Here is a 19,042-nt window from a genome sequence, read left to right as displayed (position 1 = left end):
CCTGGTCTCGGTTCAGTTGAAGTGAACTCCGGATGCGGGTCCATAAGCAGGAAGTGGACTACACCACACAAGGCATTCTGGGTAAATACAAGTCTAGGGCTAGCGTAAGAAATGGCTCGTGGTTTATTACCAAATACAAAATGGAAAACTAACAGTGGCTGAAATCTGAGGCCTCAATAGTTCAGTGTGTTACCTTCCCTCCAGAACAGGCTGGTCTAGATCCTGGTTAGCTTCCCAACAACATACTCTCTACTGCCCCCTATGTGCAGTTTTGGTCTCCAATGAATCGAGTCTATCTGACTATCAGGTGTGAAAAGTTTTCACCTTAATTGTTTTTGATGATTCTGGCCCACGTGACAAAACGCTTGGTCATAATGGGCTGTTTGTTTGTTTTACATGTTAGTTTTACTTTATTTTGAAAGTGTAAACGGAAACAGCGGCTTTATGACAAGCAGTTTGACCTCAGCGTAAATCACGACGTTTCTCCAGCAGCGGCGGCCGTTGCTCAGAGCATCAGAGCGCTGATCCTCCTCCTCTCTCTCTCTCTCTCTCTGTGTGTGTGTGTGTGTGAGGGTGTGTGTGTATGTGTGAGTGTGTGTGTCGGGGAGGCGTGCAGCATGTTGTCACAGATCCACTGAACGCTGTTTTATTTTCTGCCCAACTCCCAGCAGGGTGTAGAGCTCCCACCATGGGTTAGACAGAAAGCCACCTATGGATTATCCACTTTATGCACTTCATGGAGGATGAAGGGTTCGGGTGGGGGGGACAGAATGGACTTATTTTCGGAGAGACATCCTGACAAAGACGGGGACTGAACAGTGACCGGGATCGGCAGCCCCCCCTCCACCCCAGTCCGACTCTCTCTGCACATTTTTCTTTTTTGTTTCCATTTTTCCTGTATTTTTTATTCTGATTATTGACGTGATTCCCTGAAGTCTGCGTGGAGCAGAGATGTTCGCTGAACTGCTGTGCGGCGCCGTGGCTCTGGTCCTGTACGTCAACACTCTGGGAGCCGATTTCTGCTACGATGACAGGTACTTCCCTCACTGAATGAAGTGCACTCCGAACCGGTTCTGGCTCGGTTCTGTTCACCCTTCCCATGAATCCGAGCAGCAGAGGGCGAGCATCAGGTATCGGAGAGGAATGTGGCTCTGAAGGTTCGGGAATCTGCCGGATTATCCACACGTGTTTTTGGTGGATTCGGCTCTTCTAGTTTCGTCATCCAGTTGAAATCTGCAGTGGATCTCTGTAGATCTATTTTCCTTTTAAGTTAACCGTGAAAGTTGTAAATAAGCAAACATCCTTCAGGGGAGTCGAGAGTGAGAACTTCCTGAAAGTATTTTCAGGATATTTTTGATATTGAAGCTTTTGCAGCGATATTTCCAGAACTGAATATTAATTGGATTAATCCTCAACTTCTCGGTGGGCGATATAGACTTGAAGTTTTATTATGGTATTTTGTGGGTCTATTATGACAAAAGATAAAAACTGTGGTGGAAAAACTATTTATTGGTTCTTTTTTTAGTATCTGTATGGATGTGACCATAATCATAGTTTCCTTACTTAAATAAAAGTTTGGTTTATATCACTAAGATCTACACAGTAACTACATTTAATCATGTTCTTCAAATTTGCTTATATTTATTGATCTTGTGGAACAAACAGTGGAGAAAATAAAACTAGTGTTTCTGATAAGATCAGTTTTGTTTTTTTATATTAATTGAAATTTATCAAGATAAAAACAAATCAAAATTCTTATGATTGAAATTTTCACGAGTAATTAATCGATTATGATTAATCATCAGAATGATGGATGACTGAAACAATCATCTGTTGCCGTCCTGAATGCATCGTTTTATCGTCAGTTTTCTTCCTTCAGGTTTAGCAGTGAAACTTTGACCTGATGTCTCAGTTTATCGTGTTTTAGCCTCGCAGAAGAAGCTGGAGTCGTGCAGCTGAATCAACGTGTCTCCAGCCTCAGTTTCAGACTTTTAAAATGTGAAACTGGGAGCAGCATATTGTATTATTATTATTATTATTATTATTATTAAAAATATGGAGCGTAGTCAGCCTCTCAGCTGGGGGGCCCGGCTGGCTCTAACGCATTACTCATAGCTGGCCTTTTGATATTTGACGGCTGAATGCTTGTCACTGCCTCAGGCTCTTTATTCACCAGCCATGTCTTGATGTAGGTCACAATCATTTCCTTTTTTCATATGAGCTTCCTGTCTTCACCTCATCTTTTAATTGAAGCTATTAAATGTTCGGCTCAGTTTTCTGCCGTGTTGTGAATCTAACGTTGATCTCAGGGAACAAACAGTGAATTAACTTCCCTCATATCATTCTGTTTCCTTTACCACTCCACTGACTGCTGCGGATTAAAACGCTTCCTGTTCAGGACTTCCACCGCTGACAAACTGATGCTTTACTTTTACTCATATTTATTTGACTCGCTTCATTTTATACCAGTCATTGTTTGGTTTCTGGGATGAAGTTGTTTAATTTTCAGTTTTAAAAGAACAGAAATGCTTGAAGATGCCAGAGAAACTTGTGCAGGGACTGGACTTTCCTTCCATCCCCTTCCTGTCTTTAGCTGCACACTGCCAGTTAGCTGGATGAATGGAGGCTGACACATTTGTTCTTTGTTTACATGAAAGATCATTTTACCTATTTGGAAACATTTCCAGGAGTAAAAGTGGGATCTCAGTCTTTAGTTGGTTCCACTAATTATATTCCATTCCTGCACAAACAGCAGAGCAGCAGAAAGATATTTTACTGATACTTACTTCAAATTTTAGCAGGTGTTTCGTTCTGTTCTGTGTATCACAAACTGTACAAATTGAAAAACATCTTTAAACATTTGAGAGACGATAAAACCCAGATTTTCTCTGAGCGTTAGCATCTCAGCCGCTAAGATCTGGATCAAGTTAGGGTAAAAATGGTAATAAAAGTTCATTCTTCTTCAATATTATAAAACAGTGAAAAATTCTGCCTATTAAATATAGGATCCAACTAATCCTTTGCAATGAAAATACTGCTCATATTCAAGCATAATTAACTGTAATTATGATAGAAAATAATAGCAAATACCTGTCATAGATAGCATTATCATGTTAAAATTCAAAAATATTTTATTTATCCCAAAGGGAAACATCAAGTATCTTTGAAGAGTCGCTGCTGCTGCTGCTGTAGGCAGGAAGGATCTCCAGTAGCAGTCAGTCTCACATCTAATCTGAAGAAGCCTCTGACTGCAGAATGTTGCTGTCTGACCGTCATGACATTCTAACAGCTGAAAATCTGAACAGAGAGAATATTCCAGAGTAACGCGTCTTCCGTGTCGTCGACAAGCTCTGCTAATCCAGCTCCTTTGCTTTTGCTTCTTCTCTTTAAATCTCTGAGGTGTTTTTTTACTTCCTCCTTCTCTCTCTGCTCTGCATCCATGAAACGTCCTCTTCAGCTCCTCTGGGGTTCGGGGTCAAAGGTCAGGTGTTATTTGAGCTTTTGAGATGCTAATCAGTTTCTTGCAAAAACAATATATTGTTGCCACGGTTACATCAAAAAGCAAGAGCTAAAATCCTCAGTTGCACAGCATCCAGAACCAGAGGGAATGATTTTCCAAACAGCAACAATTCAACCAGAAAAGTCTCCAAACAGAACCAGTCAGAACCAGCAGAGTGACACTGTTCTAGAAATAATCCAATAAATCTTTGCAGTACATTTATTAATTTTTGTTTTTCTTTATGAATTTAAAGTTATATTTGTGGGTTTTAAATGGTGTATTAACAGTGAAGTTTATCAGACGTCAGGCTGTTCCTGCTCTGTTTCTGTTTCTGTGTCCATAAAGCTGCAAAAAGAGGCGGGGTCTGCTGGATAATTTCACAAAGCCATATTCTTGTTTTTATGAGAAAATATTGTCATAAAGTCATATTTTATTTGTCTTGGTGTGAGTAATTGGAGGTTCCTCATGAAGCGTGCGGACGGCTTGCTTAGCCAGCCTCAACTGACATCATTTTTTCATCTCAGGCTATCTGTCATCCAGCGTTATCCGTTTTTAACGCCACGCGTTCAGGCTTGCAATTAGCAGCCGTATGTCTCCACGGGCTGCACTCAGAGGGAGAGAGGGGAGGCCGGCTGCAGCCCAGTTTATTTATATATTTGTTTAGGAGGGAAACAGTCTGGGATGCACAGACTGATCTAACTTGCTAATGTTGTCGGAGTGGAGATAAAACTCACATGACTGGTGAAGAAGCTGGAAGACGATGAATGCATGAAGGCAATAAATCAACTTACACAAACACCCTGCAGGCATGTAGACCAGAGGTGTACATAATTTACTGGCAAAGACATCAGTCATAGATAATGTAACGTTTTATGCAGAGAGAAGGAAGATCCATTGCTGATGTTTTTCCATTTTGTGCCTCCAAGCAGAATTGAATGAATCTTGTTGATAATTCAGCAGGAAATGATTCTGGCTGCTTTGTCACAGAGTAACATTGATCTCTGAGATGATTGATGACGCTCAGCTTTCCTGGTGTTTGATTGGCTCACAGAAACAAGATGAAGCTGCTCTCCAATGTGTGTTCAGTGGTTTCACTTTAATCGGATTTTACAGTTAACTAGTGACCGGGCCAACCAGGAGGTCAGATTTTAACGACCAAAACAGTTTTGTGAGCATGCAGTCAGTTCCAGCAGCTCTCCGCAGAAAAATGGCTTCCTGGAGGAGTGACCCGTGCTACCGTGCCAAATCGCCCCAGGGGATGCTCTTCCTCTTCCTTATTCATCAACCCAGCTTTGACACCTGCACTGGAAAATGGAAATAATGAGTCATTTAGTTCATATCTCTGCTGCTGTCCACTGCGGGTCTGACAGCAGTGGATAGCACTGATAAAGTTGGAGGAAAGAACATTATGTGGTGCTGAGGTTACACAACGATTTACATTTTGTAATATTCCTAAAACAAAGCTCAATATAAACTTTTTCTTTTAATATTTAATGCGTCAGACCAACACACAGTGAAGTAATGCTGGTCAGAGTTTATGGGAAAACGGATGGAGCTAAATCTGGACAATCTGGAATAAAACCTGTTAGAAGCTGCAGAACACCCTGAACTCACAGCCAGAGCTCCAATTAAAGCTGTCCTTGTGTTGTAGTGGCCTAGTCAAAGTCCAGATCTGTGGCAAGACTTAAAAACTGCTGTTCACAGATACACTCTGGCGAACATCCTCTTTAGGGTGATAAGCTGTTCTGTCATTGTTCAGCGGTTTATCATTAGCTTCTACTAACTGCTGAGATGCTAAAGCATTAGCAGAACTAATGTTTATGGTTAGTGCTTCACGGACTGCGCGGCTAACATTTTCCAGCCATCACACATGAAAAAGTTAATGGAAACAGTAACATTTTGAAATAACTTCCTCAGTTTTTACGCTCGCTTGATATGTTCTTGGATTTTTCTGAAAAAGACTCAATGTGGCAAAGTGGAAATGGAAACACATTTGCAGAATAAGATCTGACGTAGCGAACTCCCATCCACGGGTGGATCTGCCGTTATGAGACACGAAGCTTGGAAACATTTCTAAGTCCCAACCTTCAGCTCGGAGGGGACGACTTTGCAAATCTCTGAGATGTGTTGATCATGCTAGTTAGAAATCTCTTTCTGTTTATTACAGCTACAGTTTGATTCAAGTCAGAATCTGATAAAATCTTGTTTCATGTGGCCTGGTTGATTTGGTCCAGAATCATAGATGGACGCACGTCTATTTCACATTTTCTTTTCTGCTTCATTTTAAAGTTCGCTCATGACGATTGGACAGAAACTTCTATGTTCAAAGCCGGTAGAAACAAACCTCCAAAACCTGCAGCTGTTTCTGCAGCAAAAGGTGGTTTCAAATTAGCATTTTCTTTCCACACAATTATACACTGTTGGTCACTTACCTAAAGGGTGAATAAAGTGGGTTTATCCTTGTCTAGTGAGAAAATGTTTATCATTTTTGCAAGGCTCTGTAAGTTTCACCTCCACTCAGACAGACAGGGTTTATGGATTAACCCTCCTGCCAGGACGGCAACATGTTTGACGGACTGTATCCTGGTCATTACTCTGTCCTGGTGTGGTAATGTAAGACCTGGCTGGGTGAGGATGTGTGAAGGTTGCAGGTCAAAAGGAAGGACGCAGCTTCCCCGGGCGTAGCGGATGATTTATAGCCAGGAGTCAAACTGTAGATAACAGCAAAACTACTCCAACTCCTGAATCCACAGAGAGAGGACAGCTGATGAAGGGCAGCAGAAACAGAGTTCTAGTTTCACCTGGTCCATCTCAGATGAAGAACGAACTGTACTGTCCCGGCTGGCCCGGTATCGGCGTATCTCTGTCTCTGTGCGGTGGTGTGGAACCAGACTCACATGTTCTCTAGGTTAAGGTGGTTAGAGCTGCTGTGCTGAGAGGCCAAAGGCGGCAACCCAGCAGCCTCAGTATCTCTGGTCAAACTTCAGCGTCTGGATCCTGTAATTACCCTCCAGCCTGCAGGCTGAGACTGGCTGCACGGTTCGGTGTATTCAGTGGCTCCGCTGTCTCCTCAGCTCCTCGGGCCTCCAGCTCCCATCATCCAGTGCTTCCAGATGTGCCCGGCTGGCACCAGTGTGAAGGGATCGTTTGAAGTGGATTCAAACATAAAATGTGATGTTTGCCAGAATAGAGACATCAATGTTCCCCTGACCCGGTCAGCCAATAACAGAATGAGTGAAGGTAGCACTGAGAGAAAGAGGCTCATGCATAAATTATATCAGCATGGATGCAACCAGCATCAAAAAACTCACAAATTATTAATTGGATGTTTTCTCCACTGATATAAATCTTTGAACAACATTCAACTCAATTTTGGCTTCTTGGATAAAAAGCTTAATTTTTTTAATCCTACAGTAAGAAAGCTTTATATTTCACCCGTGTTGAAAAATCAAGTTCTGTTGCAGGTTTAAATTAAAGGTGACGGATTTAGCAAAATTCACATTTTCTTTTACTTCCATTTGGGTTTTCTTCTTCTAAAAACAACCAGAGTGCTTAAAAAAATCCACCCAGTCAGTTTTTGGCATTAAGTTTATGTTTTTTAGTAACTGGAAAATGAGTCGTTTCAAAAACCAGAATGTTTAGTCACAAACCAGCAGGCACTGCCCGTCGCCTAGCAACTCCAGTGAAGCCCAGCCTGTTCCCTAGCAACTCCAGTAAAGCCCAGGATGTTCCCTAGCAACCCCAGCCCATTACTTAGTAAACCCAGCTGAGCTCCAGGTAAATTTTTCCAGTTGGTTTTAGCTGTATGTGCTGTACAATGGCTGCTGGAAAAGATAAATGTTTAGTTGTTGACTTTCAATCCAGAAACCACTTGCTTCGTTCTGGTTGGTTGTGCAGGAGGCTCTACTGATGCTTTTTAAAGATGTGCAGTTTTATAATTGTGCATCTGTTTGCAGGCATTTTCCTGTGTGAGTGTAAACGTTGAGTTAGGGGGCGTGGCCAAGAGTAGCTTAGTTTTATTTAAAGTGACAGAGGCCCTAAAACAGCTCATTCTGAAAGGAGCTTAAAATAGGCAGAATTGAGCGAACTAAAATCTCATTATCTAAGAATGATTTTGTGCAGAAAATGTAGAGATGTTTTGTGTCACCCATAGACCAATCCTAATCTGTTCAAGGAACCGTAACATGTCACATGTAAGACGCCTACAGATGTGATGTATCAGCGATGGGAGGATGGCATGAACATCCTCTCCCTCTGCTGCCCTCACTCTCAGAGGGAGTAACATCCTTTGGCAGAACAGAAATGAGTTCTGTTGGATTCTGTTCTGCAACACATCGACTCTGAGAGGAGGGGAGCATTCCCGAACGTCACACCAATTCACTTATGCTCTAGTTTGTAAATGTTCTGCAATGATTCCAATTTATAAAATAAAGCTATGAAATTTAGTAGTAAAATCAAAACATTTCTGGATGCTCTTTGCCCCAAACTTCTCTTTTTTCCCACAATGCCTTCAGGTCAAACTCACTGAAGACGAGACAAAGTCCACAAAACCATTTTTATTTAGGGTACGTTAAACCTTGGAAACTTGGTTCAAATTTGCATCATTTTCACCACAAATTGAAAGATCAGACATTTTAAAAGTTAATTGCTTAACAGAGTACAACTTGTGAGGAGTTTTAATGTTTGTGAGAATCTTAATTTGCTCAGAAAAATCTCACAAAATGTATTTTTGTTAGCAGAAAACTACTGACTTCTTATTCCAGTGACCAACTCCTTAAAATGTCTCAATCACTCAAAGTCTCCTAATGATCTCGCAGACAGCAGCAGAGTTTAGACATGTTGGCCTTTGTGCTGCTTTTTCTGTGGTGAGGAAAGATGTGGAAAATGTGCAAAACTAGTCTTGGTGTTTTATTGGCTGATTTCTGTGCTTGTAAAAAGTATGAAGACGTTCATTTTACAGGAATGTTTCATCCTTCCCACCTCACAGGAAGCGTCTTTTTCACCGTTTCATTCCCTGATGAATCATCTCCACAGGTTGCTTTGTGTTCTAGTCTGAGTTAACAGTTGATATTTATTTGATTTCTTTGAAAACCAGGTGACATACACAGGTATTAAAAATTAAGAGAGACCATTAAATATTTTGGCTCTTTAATATGGAATGACTCTATCAGCTGGACTGACCTCACTGAGGAGCGTCACCATCTCTGACATCGGTCTCAGGAAGATTTGTCCCTCTCCTCATCTCCAGGTTTTACATGTTTGAGGTGTTTTTTGTTCTGGGTTTTGACTAGGCCCCATTTCCCAATGCTTTGGTCATTTTACTCAAACATCATCTGGTACTTGGTAGAATGGATTGTTGGTAGAATGGTGGATTCTGTGATGTTAAGCTGGTCAGGTCCTGCTCCAGTAAATCAACCCCAAAGCATGACACTTCCACCTCCATGCTTTAGGTATGAGGTCAACTTCTCTCAGCTTTTGGCTCATCTGCCTAAAGAACATTATTCCAGACAAACCTCAGTCTGTCTCTCTGTTTGTCTCAGAGAGAAAAACACATTAATATTGTTTGTGACGTTTCCTTGCCTCCGTTTGCTTTGTTTACTTTGTTTGGTCCGTTTGCTCTGTCCTGTGGTGAACCATAGACCAGCCAAAGAATCAGATCCCTTTGATTTTCAGTCTCTGAAGCAGCTGAAGGATTTTTTTCAGTGCCCTTTCTCCTAGTGTAGAAGTAAAACTATTAGTTTTAGAATATTTAGTTTTAAAATCCAAACAAAAAGATTTATCATGAAATCCATAGGAAGATTTATTTTGATATTGCATGAAGAAAACAAAGCAGCAAAGTTCTGTTGATCCAAATAAAAGTAAAGCAGAAGCCGAGAGGTTGAGCTGACGGCTGTTGTGCTATCAGATATCCATATTAATGGGTTTTAATACAGCGTTGGGTTTATGGTTCTGTGAGACCCGTGGAAAATCTCAGAGGATCAGGTGTTTCTCAAGTCACAGTGGAGTTGGACAAAAATATAGAGATTATGTCCTGTTGATACTCTCACTATTTTATCCACAATAAATTCAGTCTATTTTCATGTTGCCGACATGTTGAACATTAGAAGAAAGAAGCTCCATTAGCTCCAGTTAAAGATCTGTGTTTGTCTTGTAATGAGCTTTTAGATTAGATTTTAAAGTTCTTTACTGAACAAATTGACCTTTGATTTATAATTAACTATACAGATCTAAAGAATAAATCTGCAGGAAATTTGATCTCAAAAAGCCTTTCAAGATATTTCTGTCCAGAGACAGAAATATATTCTGACCTGCAGCACCTGTTAATAATCACTAACAGCCAAACTGTTGTCACTTAAACCGCTGTAATGCTGAAGTCGTTTCACACAGAACCGGGTCCTTCCAAACTGCTGGAAACCAGTAAGCTGCAGGCCCAGAAACCAGTAATCTGCAGGGCCAGATGGCGTCTAGACTTCCTGCAGTCTGAAGGAACCGCTGAAGTCCAGTTGATCACACTGGATCAGCTTTCCAGGCTAATGACAGAAATCAGATTCATTCTAGTGAATTATGATCTTAGCTGGTTTTTTTAGGGCAACTTGATGTTCAAACAATACTGATTATGAATAACTCACATTTCTCTTACGTTTTCCCCCTTACTGCCAGGAAGATTTAAAGAGGAGCAGCAAAAGAAAAGGAGGTGGATTAGCAGAGCTCGTTAACAGATGTTATTGTGGAATATCTCCTCTGCTGCCCGGATGTTGAGCTGTTACCCAGAATTCACACAAAATGATTTTCATGCTGTTTCAGCCTGCTGACTGTGATGGTAGCCAATCAGAAACTAAAAATAAAAATGCTGCCGTGACACACCAGCAAATCAGGTGGATGTTGGAGACGTCTTAGTATCGTTTTTCTCTGTTAAATATTGTCCTTAAACTATCGCCATGGCTATTCCCAGTCGGCCAGGCTCGTTTAATCTGAATTCTAGGTTTTGTGAGATCTCCTGTCCAACATCTGAATATTTGTGAGTGAAATCGGTTCTTGTTGTTCCTGACATGTGAGTCCACGGCCCACTCTGTTCGGTCAAACCTTCGGTTTTCTAGCGGTTTGTGTGGAGCCTTTCAGGTTTTAAAAATCGACATTTTAAACGATACCTGGATGCTTTGAGTTATGACAACTTTTAGTTTCTTTTTGGGATTAATAAAGTATTTTTAAATTGAATCCAAACTGTTGCATCCTTAGTTCTTGAACTATAACTTCCAACCAAAGATGGCGTCCAAGCAGACCTTTGTGATGCTATGTCATACACTTTGAGCACTATTATATCTTTGGACTACCAAATGCTGCAGTGTAGGAGTCACCAGGGTCAGCGTTTCTGGAGTGGCCTCGCTGCCTGCTGGCCACGTTGGAGTAATCTGTTTTAAAGCTGCATTAATCAGGTTCTGATGCTCTGTAATCACTTGATTGGTCCTCAGTGAGACCAGAATCTGGCCATATGCGGCATGCATGTTGGGTTAGACGCTGTCTGGTAAAATGACGCTTTACTGATCGCCTCCAGTCTTCTTATATTTTCCTTCTTTTCTGTGTTAATTAAAAGCCAGCAGATTATCTTGCCTGAGACATCATGTGGTCATGGCAGCACACGGACTGACCACATGCTGCAGACAGTCAGAAACCTGCAGATAATTGCCTTAAATGGAAATAATTTGCCATGTTAAAGTGAGAGGTTCCTCCTCTCGGCTGGTTATTTGTGGCAGAGCTTCAGGACGGTGTTCAGTTATGTGAGAAAAGCATCAAAGCTGCCAAGAAATACACCGAGTTTAAAATGACGGATGGATCGGGTCGTTGCAGCAACAATAGAGGATTAGCCAAGACTCTGACTAAACGACATTAAACTTGTGTTGTGTGAGCAACAGTGTTTTGAAATGGTCCACCAATTAGCAACAGCTGGCTTCAGGTTTCGCCGCTGACACGGGTTTGAAATGATTTTTAACTCGCCAGACTAAGTTGTTAATGGGTCCCGACAAGGGTTTGGATTTCCTGGGCTAATGCCGACTGATGGCTCTTAAGCAGTGACCACTCTCAGGCTCTTGGCCCTCTTCATATTAATGGGATTACCAGCGCTGTTGATGAGAGGGAGCACGACGTGTGAGCAGAGAACCCCGAGCCATCAGACACAAAACCTCCCCAGTCCCCAGGATCCAGCAGGGACGCTTTAGTTCAGCCTGGAGACGGAAACGTCCTCCTCCCCTCTCCATCTCTGGGGCATTGTTCCCTATCGAGGAGCGCTGGCTCATTTGAAAAGGTTATGACACAAGCTGGCCCGTTCAGAGGCAGCGTCTTTGTGTATTGTCAGAAGAAGGGGTTGTGTGGTCCGTCTGTTCTGCCTGGACTCAGCGAGGGAAATCATTTGTCGCCAAATTGAGGAGAATTAATCTCCTGTTCTGTTGCCTCGTTGTTTATTAGGACCAAAAATGCGAGACCTCGGCATTCAGCAGAGGACCTGCAGTGCCGGGTGCCAGACCTGTCAGAACCGGCCGCGTAAACTTGATCCAGTCGTACGTGCTCCAGAACAGAGTTCTGGTTCTGTTTTAGTGGGACGAAGGATTCACAGATGATGAGCTCACAGATGTTGCGTCGTGGATCTGCCAGCTTGGCCCTGGTTCTGGGTGACACGGGTTAATTAGTGGGAACATCTGGAACCAGTTGAAACACACACCCTACAGTTAGTAAAGCAGATGGAAAAGTTTATTTACTGTATTTATTTCTCTTTCTTTGTTCAACGCTAAAGTCAGGAGTAACTAGAAAGCAGGATTGGAGCAGAAATGGTTGAATATTGTCTCGTTTTGAGCTCAGTACGACAACTTTGAATGAAACTGCAGCAGTTTCAGGATTTCTTGGTATGGAAGCACATTCCTGCCATAAAGGAACAAATTAAAAACCCAACAGGAAGTCATAATGACCAGTTTTATGTCTAGTTTGAAAATAACTTTTTAAAAACTCTTAATTTTGTCTATTGTTGTAGTTATAATATAATTAAAAGTCAAAATTATGACTTTAAAGCTCATGATTATGAATTGAACACTAGTAATTCTAACTTATTTTTATGAAAACTTTAAAATTTGTGGTTATTACTTATTTTTGTTATGACTTTACAACTCAAAATTATAACTTAAACTTGTAGCTGTGACTTTTATTTTAATGATTATGACTAAAACTCATAATTACAACTTTCTGTTTGGTTTTATTTTTTCTTTCATGGCAGTAATGGGATTCCATTTAATGGTTTTAATGCAAAGGTATAAAACAAATATATATATTTATAGCAGCTTCATTTTTTGGTGTTTGCTCTGTTTTCTCCGTCGGCTGTGGCAGACGGACGCTCTCACTGAGCTCGGTTCTGGTTCTGCTGGAGATTTCTTCTTGTTCAAACGGAAATATTTTTTTCCATTTTTCCACATGCTTTTTCAGGAGGACAGATTGTGTCAGAAATCCTAATATATTGCATTCATTCTAAAAATCAGACATTTGAACTATATAATTTGTGTGCCGTTAATTCCCTGGAGGAAACATGAAATGTTCTGTTGTAGTTGCGGTTCAGGCGGTTTCCACGTATGAAAGCAGGTATGCAGCGCTCTGTAGGTGGTGTTATAACTCAGGAGGGCCTGTGGTTTCTCAGCCTAACCTCTAACTCTGAGTCACTAAGATTTTCCTCCTGTAGGATTTGCTTTGGTACTTCGTCCGCCAGGATTATTGCTATTTGCTTTTAGTGGGAAAAAAACGAAAATTGGTAATTGGATGGTCTGGTTGCTTTTTATATGAGAAAACTAAAAGCAGAGGTTTAAAGGACCAGCTGGAAGAGCTGCTCCTCCCAGTCTCTCTCCTGATTCCCACCTTCTACTACGACCACAGCAGCAGAGGAAGCACATCTTCTCACAAGCTGCCTCTAATTGATACTGCTGAGCCTTGGGAACGCTCAGTGTGGTTTCAGTTCTTTGCAGAATGCGTGCAAAGCTCAACAGCCTGCCTGCCACCCTCTGCGACGCCGCAGCCTATTTACAACCAGACAACCAGTCTGGTCCAGGATGTGATGGGCTTTTTTAAGTGAGGATGCAGAACAACAAAAAGATTCACCACATGATGGGAAAGTCTTCAGCAAGCGTTTTTAAAGACTCTCAGCCTGGGGGGACGTAAAAACTCAACAGCAGTTTTTCACACAAAATTGCTTGTCTTAGTAGTTTGAGGTTTTTGCTTCTGTTCCTACTCATCCATTACCTCCTCTTCATCAGTCACATCTGCAGATACTTCACATGTGTTTCAGTAAAGTGTTTTATTTTGGGCATTTTACAGATTTGGGCTAAATGTTTGGGCACAGCTTCTCACTGAATCAAGTGAGAAGTTGTGTCCAAACCTTTGACTGTTGGCGTATTTAGTGAGTTTCTTGAAAGCTGTGGGTTTCACCAGGTGTAGCTCAGTTTCAGGTATCCAGGATCAAAAAAGTGAAATCTGGTTCGGTTCCAATACATAGCAGACCAGAGCAGAGCATTCTGGGTAAATAAAACCAAAACAAATGCATAAGTCTAGTAGGAGAAATGGTTTTCTTGTCTTTTAATAAAGACAAAAGAGAAATCCTCCAACTGCTAAAATCTGACGTCATTTTGTTTCCGTTTGGTGAAGGTGGAAGTTGAGTTCAGAGGTTTCTGTCTTGTTTCCTTCAGTGGTTTGAAGAACTTTTGTGCGTTTTAAAAAAAAAGCGATTCATTGCGTAAATATTTTTAATACATTATCATTTTAGCATTTTTTATCATTATCACCATAAATCACACAAAATATGATGAAATTTTACGTCTGTATCACCCACCTCAATTTACCAGAAGCAACTTTTTCAACGGTGGAAATTCAAATTAATATCTGTTTTTAAGCAGATTGTTTGTGGACGACTTGTGATCTGGACTCAGCAGATTTACATTAATCCTGCAACCAGCATCATCACATTACATGGTTTCCTAACATCACACAGCTCTCTAATAATGTTTACCACAATAAAATGTCACTTTATGAAATCCAATCAAATGCAGATTGAATAAATTCAGTCCAGGCTTGGTGAGTGTGACATTTCCACAAGGGGAACAGCTTGCTGTGTTTTATGCTTCACAGTCCGCCAGCTCTCTCAGCGGCCGTGTCATCATGAATAAAATCAACCAGTGACTGATTGATGGGATCATGCTTGATTATTGTAGCTGCGTGCGCTCCATCAGACTGAGGCTGAGCTGTTTCTCCATCTCTGTCCTTCTGATTTTCACCCTGACTTTTCCAGGAACTGAGCTCTTCCTCTCCCTCTCAGATGGATTCAGGTTTTTTGGGTTGCGAGAAACTGAGCATGATGCTTCAAACGCTCGAGAGGTTGTCATGTGTTGTCCTGACGATAAACTCCTGCAGCAGGAAACTTTACTGCCTCTACCTGATGAAAGGTTGGGAGTTGCACCAGATTCATCTTTCATCAATATTCGAAACATTTCCTCACTGCACATGGCAGAAACATCAGCAGCCGGTTTAATTAGAGCCGTTTCCGGGGGAACGTCCATTTTCACCTTTCCTGGCTTAAGAACTTTATTTTCATTTGAGTGAGTGACTGCTGGAGCCCCAGACGAAAAGCCTCACCTCTGTGCATCTCAGTTTAAACAAGCTGCCAGTCAGACACCTAAAACCTTTGTTTAATCTGCCAGAACACATTAGCCTCTAGAATCATGGACCGGTTTATTGTTTTAAGCTTTAGAAACTCGTTGCTCCGTGGTGGAAAAGGACAACGGAGCCGCTGAGGGCAGGACCGGCACAGCGCCGCACTTCTAAAGACAAATTGGTTTCGTATGAGAAGAAACAAACGAATCACAGCAGATTTTCTTCACTTCTGTCAAACATTGTTTAATATCACCTTGAAATATTTGCTGATGCAGCACAAAAGTCACTCCACCTGCCTGATGGAGCTGGTGACTAATGCTGCTCCACATCGCAGCATCAGGAAAGCAGACAGGCTGCGGTCGTCTTCCTCAGCAACCTGTCCGCTTCCTGGAAACGTGGCCTGACTCTGGACTGTGATTGGAGGATTGTTGGTGCCTGAACACCTTGTTCTTCTCATGAGTTTTCAGCTACAGTCAGCAGCTCATTGTGTGTGAGCACACAGATGATTGGCTCTTCTTAGCTGAAAAAGGTTTAGTGGAGAAACTCGATTAAAAAATGTCAACAAATTAATTGCAGGATCTGTAATTAATCAAAAAAACATCCATCAACAAAATTAGCAACATTCTCAATTCAAAAACTGCTTTTTGCTGCTAAATTACTGACTAAATGCAAACTTATAATCTTTGTAATGTCAGAGTTATGTTTCTGCTTGGACTTTTGTATGTAAAAAATAAAAAATAAACGTTAGTTTTGCTAGGCTTACGCTCTAATCATAAGCATTAGCTCTGCTAGCGCTACAGCTCTACACTAATACAGTGTTTAGCAGAAGCTAATGCTAGAGCGCTGACTTGAATTCAAAGTAAAACTTGAGATGTTTTAATGGTTTAGTAATATTTTTTCTGTCTGACCACCTGACTCGGCACAAATCACTGCACAAAGTTTTTCTGAGGTTCTGGGCAACGTTAGCATTCTGCCTCAGTTTTTATGTTTCTGAGCAATAATTTATTAGAAAACATTTTTCATTTGCAGTCGTATTTAATTGGGTGTGGACAAAACATACTCAAAGAGTTCCTTGCATACTTCATAAACTTTGAACATTGTAATTATTAATGTGTAGAAAATCAGCACTCAGGTCTAGTTTGACAGAGCTGGTTCTGAACGCGGCCAGAAAACATACGGATTGGACCCGGATTGACCTGCAGCTCAGTCCAGTTCTGGATCACATCCCCAAATTTTTTCTTTTATCTATTTCGTGTGGCCAGCAACTTAAAATCGCATCTGTCTAGAAGGCGTCTGCGTGTCAGAGTTGGAGATGTCTGGCTGTAAATCCAGAGGATGGATGATGGATGCTGCTTGTCATCCTGAACAGACGAGTTGGCAGGAGACAAACTGGCATCGTTCGCTTCCTCAATGAGCTTTTAATCTGCGGTAACAACTCCACATCAGGGAATTATTTGGGAATCAGAGAACCAAACCTCTGGGAAGGAATACAAGAGGAATAACTCAGACTGTTGAGATGCTTCAAGCTGCAGGTAAACCTGAATATTTACACGTAGCTTCAGGATCAGAAATAACATAAAATAAATAATAAATCAAACATTTGAGACCAAGCTAAGAGCTGGATAAGTAGGTGCAGCATTTTTTTTCCACTGTTTCTGAAGACTGTTTACTTCAGAGCTACTTTATTAAACCTGATTTAGTTTAAACATAACACTCTAATTATCCCTTATTCACATTTTGACTTTTGTCATCTGTTTGTTTTAACACGATTTGCTTTTGTTCTCTTGTTTTACACTAAACTTGGCTTTCATTCTCTACATTTACAATTATTCTTATCAGGGTTGTAATTTCATCCTGCTGAAAGAAAGCACCTTTTAAACCATCATTTTCTTTATGGAAATATGAATATTTCAAACAGAAATGGGTTTAAATGTTTTGTTTTTTTTCTTTTTTGGCTGATTTGTAATCTATGGTTTTTGGAATAACATAAAAAGATAAATAGTTACTTCATTTTCATAATTTAGAAAAAAATACTCCATTCTACAGAAACTTTGGCAGAAATAATGCACATTTTAGTTTTAGTTGTTTGAAAAGTTGAGACAAGCTGGAAACATTCAATGTTTTTATCAAATCTTTTTTGATGAAACTTTGTCATAATACCAAAACCAAACAAAACTTTTAAATTGTCTTTAATGACAAAAGTTCATTTGATGGTTTCATATTTTATTCAATTGCATTTAAAAGAAACGTAACTGAATGTGAATTCTTGAGGTTTAATTGTGACTCAAACTAAATCACATTTTATTTATATGACTAAAGTAAACTGTGCTGATGTGACATTGTGTAATACAAACATTCATCCGTTCTCTCCAACTGATTCTGAGAAACGTCTTTATAGAAACTCTTACAGATGTTGGGTTTCTTTTCAAAGTTTTTGCTGCAGGGAGTCAAAGCAGAACTTTTCTTCTTCATCCATCAGAAAGCAGATGGATGATGCTGCATCCTCTGTACAAGCCGTTGCTTTTTCTCCCATCTGACTTCTCAGGTTTACTGATCGTCAGTGAACTCCTGGGTTTCTGCACCTCCAGAGATCCTCAGTCTGAATCAGATTCATGCTGAAATCTTTCAGCCTGCGTTCATCTCCTCGTATGAATTCCTCCTGAGGGAGTGCTTTCATTTCATTTACTGGAGGGAGTTCCTAAAACAACACTTAAATGTTTGTATTTTTAACGTTGAAGTGATCTGCATCAGAGATTTCACCATAAAAATGATCACTGGGATCAAAGTGCCACCAGATGAAGCAAATATTACTTTCTTCTTGGAAAAGACGAGAGATCAAAGAATCCTAACATTGTTTTGATCCAAGCCAGAGAAAGAAAGAAGGAAAGATGAGAAGCAGTTTTCCAGCTGCTTCGACCTCAACGCAGCGAATGTCTGACGGCTCAAAACCACCAGTTCAAATATTCAGAAAAACATCTTGTTGAGTTTTGAATGTTTGCTGATGTTTTTCTGCTCTCATGTTCAGTGATTAAAAAGCAGCAGGCGCTGCAGTGCATCATCCCTGCAGTCCTTCACCTCGCAGGACCGTCCATTAAAACCTGGACTGCTGCAGGAAATAAATTAGGATTGAAGAGTTGGCACAGCTGAGAGCTTTCACCTTGACAATCTGTAGGGCTGCAGTGATGCAAGTTGAGCTGTAGGTGGCGCAGTCTTTGGCAGGTTTATGACTGTCCTCCTGCCAGCTTGAGCTTCAGTTTCACAGGAAAATCCACCTGAGGCTCCATCAACACGCCTGTGAGATGCTTTTCTCTACAAACTAACTATATCTACAGATTGTTAGGCGTAGGGCTGAAACAATGAATTGGTTTTATCATGATTAATCGATTACTAAAATGATCAACTATTAATCATTCATTGGAGTGTACAGACTCTAAAAAATCCCATTTGCTGAGAGGACAACACACATAAAGCAGCAATTAATCCAAAACTGAACAGAAAATAAAAACATTTTGCATTTAAGATGAAAAATCTCCACCGTTTTTCAGAGCTGAAAAACTCCAGATGTTGGTTGAAATATTTAGTCACTATTTGCATTTTTATTATAAAGTTTCACCAGAAGTGTAGGTGTAGTAAACAGACCGACGTGTTGAAGACCAGTTGAGGCGTTGAGGACTAGTTGAGGCGTTGAGGACTAGTTGAGGCATTGAGGACTAGTTAAGGCATTGAGGACTAGTTGAGGCATTGAAGACCAGTTGAGACGTTGAGGACTAGTTGAGACGTTGAGGACTAGTTGAGGCATTGAGGACTAGTTGAGGCGTTGAGGACCAGTTGAGGCGTTGAGGACTAGTTGAGGCGTTCAGGACTAGTTAA

General features: G+C 40.9%; 1 protein-coding gene across 1 annotated transcript in view; it reads left to right on the top strand.

The window, feature by feature from the left end:
* The first annotated feature begins 519 nt into the window (after positions 1–519).
* The window catches only part of LOC102226718 (transmembrane and TPR repeat-containing protein 2), a 91,524-nt gene continuing 73,001 nt past the window's right edge, over positions 520–19,042 (top strand). The window contains exon 1 of the mRNA XM_023348459.1: positions 520–1,034. Within this exon, the coding sequence (XP_023204227.1) occupies positions 952–1,034 (83 nt within the window). The 5' untranslated portion in view covers positions 520–951. The remainder of the gene's footprint in view (positions 1,035–19,042) is intronic.

Source organism: Xiphophorus maculatus, chromosome 2 (assembly GCF_002775205.1).
Source record: "Xiphophorus maculatus strain JP 163 A chromosome 2, X_maculatus-5.0-male, whole genome shotgun sequence".
In the NCBI taxonomy this organism is placed as follows: domain Eukaryota; kingdom Metazoa; phylum Chordata; class Actinopteri; order Cyprinodontiformes; family Poeciliidae; genus Xiphophorus; species Xiphophorus maculatus.
The sequence above is the reverse complement of the archived record's forward strand: the minus strand, read 5'-3'. Positions and strand labels throughout refer to the sequence as shown.